Below are 6,989 nucleotides of genomic sequence, written 5' to 3'. Positions count from 1 at the left end.
ATCTGTTGTTCGTTACCGTTTTTCCCGCCTTACGCCCTGCGCGTTCAAAAACACAAAAACATAGTTATTTATTATTATTGTTATTACTATCGTTGTTCATAGACATTAGACAGACATTTTTGAATGATTAATATTGTTTCAGTTGATCTTTTCGACGTACGTACGTGAAACATATTAATCATTTGAAAAAAATATTTTGTCAAAAGTCACACATTGCATGTAATAAAAATTCACCAGAATGAAAAAATCATAATTCGACCATATACTCATAGGAATTATTTTCAGTCCGGGTCACGGTCAATTCAATTTTTTATGGGCCCTGGGATTATAATTATGGCATGAACACAATATGTTTTAATTGAATCCGATATTTCACTATGCTCCCTCACAGACAAGACTCACTCATCATTGTTAAATATCGATTGATGCACAACTACATAAGATATGAATACTAAACATTCACCCAATCAGCAACCATAGTAAAATTGTAATAAAAAATATTTTTTGATTATTATTTCCATTGAACTAAAATCCTCATAATGACTAAATATTTGTTATTACTTATTATAAGTGGTTGTATAGGCTAAATTATTGTATTGAAACATAATAGTAAATATTTGTGGAACCAAACAAAATGCATGCTACTCCTCATTGAGTTCTCATCTTTCATGTGCATCCAACTAGATGTTTCAGTATATGGTTTTATTGAAAATATTGATCTATATTTAATTATGTAAATGATTAATAAAATTATACTTTACCTACACAGCAATAGACTATTCAAATTTCAAAGTAGTGATGATTTTGAAAAGGTTAGGTATTGCAACTATACTTGTGACCTTTCCAAAAAAGAGTAGCCCCCCCAACATTTCAGATTTCTATATCTATGAAAGGCAATTAGGGTTTGAATTTGAAATTTCAATAAAATTATGAAAAATATATTTTCTTCTTTTAAACTTATTCGGTTAATATATTGATTACACACTTAGAAATAAAGAAAAACATATTATTTTTGTTGATTTATTATTTCATATTTGTACATTCTATATGTAGTGTTGAAAATATTTCTGGAATTATTTTGAGAATAAAAACATTTTTTATATGAGTTTTAAATTATTGTTGTGTGGACCGTCAGCGGTCCAAAAGATAATGGTTTGAAATAAAGTTGAAGTCAATCCCAACAGTGAATGAAATAATAGTGTATTTTCAGTAATTATAAAGTGTGTACATACTGAGTGATGTGACGGTGCTCTCTACTTTTTATTTAACACTAAGATCATATTTTGCATATTGTAAAAGGTCCTGACTCACAACTTTTAAGTGGTTTGTGTCTATACATTGTGAATATAATATAATATAATTATAATATATTATAATATATGAATTCGCAGAGCCATGGCTCTCAACAATACATTATGATGTAAGTTGGTTTATGAGTCTTATTAGTTTTACACTTAAGAGTTCAAAGAAAATGTTTAAATTTGTTGTATTATAGATTTGTTAAACAACTTAAAAATGATATGTAAATATGATACATAATATTACATGTTACATATTTTCTTTGTTTCATACAACAAACCAACTTTTAAAAATGTTTACTTGGAAGTTGACAACTATACACTTTTAGACAAAATTAAAATTCTTTTTTTTTCACTGAAATGAAATATTTCATGAAATTGTAAAATCATAAAGAAAATATTTTTATATGATTGGCAATATTGGCTAAAATAAATAGTTTAGTTGCCCTCAATAGTTATTAAATTAAAGATAGCAAATTAAAACAACGTATATTATCAAAAACAATAATATCAGTTTTTTTTTAAATATATATTTATTTATAGAATATTAAATAGATTTACATTTGCTTAAAAATAGTAAATATACCAAAATTATAACAACATTAAGTCACATTTCATATAATTAGTTTGATATTTATATTTATTTATAAACACATAAAATGAAAAATGTATTAAAATTATCCCTAATCAAGATGTCCTAAAAACATTAATTTTCTGAAGTTTTATAAAGTTAAATGTTAAAATAATATAATTTTATTAAATAACCAACAGTTAAATTGTTAATATTCAAAAGAAATTAACTAATTTTGAAGTATAAAGAATTTATTATTATACATTTTACGTAGGTACATACATACGTTATGACTTGTGAGAAATTTGTCTTGAAAGAATGAGTTACTATGCAAGATAGGTCAATGTTTAATAATAATAATAATAAAAAAAAAAAATGGCGAATGGCACATATTATACAATGTAAATTGAAACTATAAGTGGTTGTTTTACATTACATATACTTTTTCTGCTTGTTTTAACCAATACACTTCTTTGGTCTTGGGACAAATTACTTGTCCATTATTTTGATTCGACATCTCTACTAATGCCTATAAATGTATAAATGTATCATTATTACTATTTATATTTAAACTATAAACTAATAAAGACCTGTTCTCCGTAAACATATCCGTTTGGTAATACCATAGGTATATTATGTTCATTCAAGGGAAGTCCAGATATTGAACAAAATAGTCGAGACTGACTACAATGTGCAAATGGTAATGGTTTTGCTAAAGTATTGAACCATTCTTGACAGACTGGGCAGCTTATATTACGCGCTTCTTTAATTTCACTGTAACACTGAGTATATTTAAGTTAAGAAAATGTATTTAATTTCTCATTAACAAAAATATTATTCAAAAAACTTGTTTTTATAACATGTTTATAATTTTTTATTTCTGTTCTATTTTTTTTTTTTCACGTGATAAAGTTTTAAATTTTTTTTTTTTTAATTTTAAGTATTAACTTTATAATATTATGATATAAAATAAAAAACAATCTATAGAGAACAATCACAAGAGTTGTGCCTAACAAATAAAGAATGAAATTTAAATCTAGAAATTGAAAGGATATGAAAATATAATAGTTATATAATTGTTATAAAAAAGGAACTATTGATTAAAAATGTAAAGATTAACAACTAAAAAGTAATATTCAGCATCAAGACAAAAAATTTAAATAAGATATTTGATTTAGGAATAATTAATAATTTGTTTATAAACGCCTATGACTTCATACCCGCATGTGTTGTCTGTATCATACTTATAGGAATAACATATCAAATTTTTGTTCAGAATAATCCATTTAATTGAATTCTGTTATTATTTATCACATAAGATTATTATGATTTCATGTAAGTTTTAGATTATGAGCAGAGCGAGGAAGCTATTAGTTTTACAATGGTGTTTTTTTTTTTTTATATCCTGTATACAAAATTTCTACCAGAAGGAGTGCTTCGATTTCAACATATAGTACCTTATCTTTTCGCAAATTGGATCAAGATGGTACTTTAAGGAGGTCATTTTTCGATTTTCTCAATAGTTATTTAATGCCACGGGAAAAACCACCGAAAAATTACGAAAAAACGGTAAAAATGGGGTTTTAATTTCTAACGCTTTGTTTATCACCATAGAAACGAATAAAAAATATTAATTCAACTTACATGATAAAATAAATAATAACAAAATATAAAATTTCCAGACTAACAAACCGTCTCCGCTCAGAATCGTTTTTCTTATACAATGATATTATATCACTGGATTCAAGTCTAATACAATCCATTATACAATGAACCACTTGTAATCTACTGTACAGCAGAGCGATATCCACTTACCTGCTTTTTTTTTATATTTGTATTTTGAAACAAGTTATTAAAAATTGGAAATTTGGATTATTCTGAACAAAAATTTGGTATGATATGTATTAGTCAGACACGAACATCACATGCGGGTACGACATCCTCATTAGAATTAAAAGGTATTTAGCAAGTTATTGTGGTATTAAATAGTAAAAAAAAATCTTTTAAAATATAGTATATTATGATGATAGATTCTATTGAATTGAAAGTTATTCAATTTTAATGTTTTTTATCATCAGTTAGATTCACATCTATTAAAATGTTATGAACAAGACAAAGAAATATTTACAAAGAATATTCTACTATGATTGTTATAGCCCCTACCACCACTGAGAATATTTACAAGTTATAAAAAGTTAAATCATTACTTCAATGATTATTAAAATTCAAAGTTGTGTTATAAAAATGTAAATTAAATATTATAGTAAAAGTTTAAAAAAGGATATGGAGTTTTCAGAGCAGACAATCCAGCTTGTAATACCACAGTAAATACCGACTGTGAAGACAATTGATATAGATTGTAATTTTCTTGACGAAACTGTTCAATTAATCGTTGCCAACGAGTCTCATCAAACATATCTTTGTAAGGTGATATTTCTGTAAAATGTTTAATTATTATGTACTTTATAAATACATATTATAACAATAAAATACCTTAATAATATCAATTAGGTATTTTAAATATTACAATTAGGAATAAACAAATTAGAAATTGTAACTACAACCCTTTAATGCAATTATGCATTGAATTAGCCAAGTCGTAAAATATAGAATATTATCCAGATAAATTATCTACTAACAATAGATAAAATAATATAAATGTATATAAATTTAAAAACAATTTGATTTATAATAGAATAGTATCATTTATAAATTAAATTATCAGTTAAAACTTATAATGCATCATTTATTAGACTTCAAAATTTTTTACTTTTAAGCATTCAGTTTGATTTTCAAACATGGCATGAAAATACACATTTCCTAACTATGACACTACTCTTGCCACTAATGGAAATTTGATGAGAGTGCTGAGGGAGGGATGAAGGTTTAAGAAATGCATCAAGAATTAAATGAGAAAATAAAACATAGTATGGAATTTTAACCCATGATTCACCACACTGGCATGCAACAAAAACATTTATCCTTGGATCAATGTATATATTGATTAAGGACAAAATGAGAAATGTATCAACTCAATTTAATCACTCCAACAGCTAAGCTTTGACAATACTAAGCAAACTAATATAATAACTACTGAGTCTGAAATTAAAAATTAAATACATTCAATTTACCAGTATCAGTTGGAAAAGCCAATAAAACCATGCATTGTTGTACTTCGTCCATACGGGTATCTTCAAATGTTGATATATACTTTCTGGCATGTCTAAAATGTAATTAAAAGAGTACATATAAAATAAAAATGATAAATAATTTTAAACCATAATAAATCTCAGACAGAAATTTATGTTTAAGAATAGTATAAGATAAATAAAAATAGTTATAAAATTAGTTCTTGAAAATTTAAGCTAATATTATATTAGTAACTCTTTATAATTAAATAAATGAATAGAATGGTTGAACTATTAAAAAATCTGATAATATTATTTGTTTAATATTGTGGAACTTCCTACACATATTGAATATCATCAATATTTGACCCCTAGTTATTATTAGTAAACAAATATTGTGAAATAATTATGAAGAACCAATAATTCATATATTATTGTTGTAATTCTATTTATTTATTTGATTAAAAACTTTAAATGAGAACTTATTTTCAAAAATGTAAACAACAAAACCAACCGGACAGCATCAAGACGTTTGTCTTGACGTACAAGTTCTATAAATTCTTGTATTCGTAAATTGAATTCCATAGTTGAACGTAATTTGCGTAATTTCGACCTATTGTCATGACACCATGCTAAACATTTTGATGTTTCATGATTTGCCAATGAATGTTCGACTTCCTTTGATATCATGAATAAATCTAAAAATATTCAATTAAAGAAATTAGTACTTAATTATTTCAGTAAATTAATTGAGTGTATTATACCTATATTAGTAAGATCATTTAGATCTGAATTATTGGCAAGTTTATTGGCAGAGTTATAATATCCACAGCGTAAAAAGTATTCCACTAACATGCGATCCAACCGACGGCGACGCCAATTTTTTACAATAACTTCACAAGGTGAATTATGTTCTTTCAAGTGTTCCAAACGTTTCTTACATACCAAACCAGCTTGCAGTTCATCATTTATACCTTCATCAGCCTAACCAAAGTACATTAATTACAATTTAACTAAAAAAAAATAAAATATTCAAAATGATCAAACCTTTCTTTTGAGCACTTTCAGTTTTTCAACCATGCCACTAAGCAACGAAGAAATATGAGAAGTGTCCGTCATTGCGACATCAGATGATATATCACGTTCAAACTCTTGTACAGCATTTTGAAAATGTGAAACTTCTCTGTCAAGTGTTTTTTGTGTTGTTCGAAATTTCTTATTGAGAACTTCATATGGAACCTAAAAATAAACAATTTCATATTTGAGAATATTGTATTGTTCATTACTGCGAGACATTGATCTATTTTATATTTCACAATTTTAATATTCGACTAAAATCATTGTGAGTAACAACTAACATTCAATGATACCTAATCATTTAACAACGGAGTGACTGCTGTAAATAATGATTTCAAACTAATGTCTTGACTCAAGTTTTAATAAAAACATTAAATATTGTATTAATTTTATCGTTAAGAAATATACCTTTAATGTTGGGTGTTCTAATGATTTCAAATCAGACATTATGTTATTTAACTGCAAAATAAAAAATCTTTAAAAAGGTCCGACCGAATTCGACCACATCTGGAATCGAGTTACACACTTACACAGAAGAACAAACGATATCAATAATAATGAATTATGATGACGAGTGAAACCAAAACAATAGCAAACTGTACAGAAAACAGCAAGTGGAAAAAGCAAATTAAACTAAAATTGCAACCAAAGCAGCAGCAGCAGCTGATAGCAAATTCTCAGTTCGTATGCATCGACGCATCGTATATTTTGATATTATGAACACATACACACATAGGGCACAGCTGATCGAAGTTTCATTTGTTCTATGTACAATGCAGCACTGCTGCACTGCACGTTTTCACAATAATAATAATAATTATTATTGTAATAACTATTAATACTAATATTTAATAATCATACCGATTCCGGTTCAGACCACGATTTTAAATAATCCCGAGTTCCCGAATATTATTA

The 6,989-nt window shown here is 26.1% G+C and overlaps 1 protein-coding gene across 2 annotated transcripts; it reads right to left on the bottom strand.

The window, feature by feature from the left end:
* Positions 1–2,152: 2,152 nt before the first annotated feature.
* LOC100163047 (E3 ubiquitin-protein transferase MAEA) lies at positions 2,153–6,748 on the bottom strand. 2 transcript variants are annotated; one of them, XM_008187136.2, is made up of 9 exons: positions 6,605–6,748; positions 6,483–6,533; positions 6,045–6,236; positions 5,762–5,981; positions 5,512–5,695; positions 5,001–5,092; positions 4,155–4,305; positions 2,460–2,655; positions 2,153–2,398 (listed from the first exon to the last, which is right to left on the bottom strand). In XM_008187136.2, exons 2-9 carry the CDS (start codon positions 6,519–6,521, stop codon positions 2,297–2,299), a joined length of 1,176 nt encoding a protein of 391 aa, XP_008185358.1. In that variant the 5' UTR covers positions 6,522–6,533; positions 6,605–6,748; the 3' UTR covers positions 2,153–2,296. The 2 variants fall into 2 exon arrangements, with proteins under 2 accessions (XP_008185358.1, XP_001948876.1); XM_001948841.4 differs by having other exon boundaries at positions 6,483–6,748.
* Between the last annotated feature and the right edge of the window lie 241 nt (positions 6,749–6,989).

This window comes from Acyrthosiphon pisum, chromosome A2 (genome assembly GCF_005508785.2).
Source record: "Acyrthosiphon pisum isolate AL4f chromosome A2, pea_aphid_22Mar2018_4r6ur, whole genome shotgun sequence".
Classification (NCBI taxonomy): domain Eukaryota; kingdom Metazoa; phylum Arthropoda; class Insecta; order Hemiptera; family Aphididae; genus Acyrthosiphon; species Acyrthosiphon pisum.
This window is presented reverse-complemented; position numbering and strand designations above follow the sequence as displayed.

Coding starts and splice junctions, on each gene's coding strand:
- LOC100163047 (XM_001948841.4), bottom strand. CDS start 6,521: ATGTCTGATTTGAAATCATTAGAACACCCAACATTAAAG. Junction 6,237..6,482: donor TAGAACACCCAACATTAAAG/GTATATTTCTTA, acceptor GTTTATTTTTAG/GTTCCATATGAAGTTCTCAA. Junction 5,093..5,511: donor AAACGTCTTGATGCTGTCCG/GTTGGTTTTGTT, acceptor ATTACATTTTAG/ACATGCCAGAAAGTATATAT.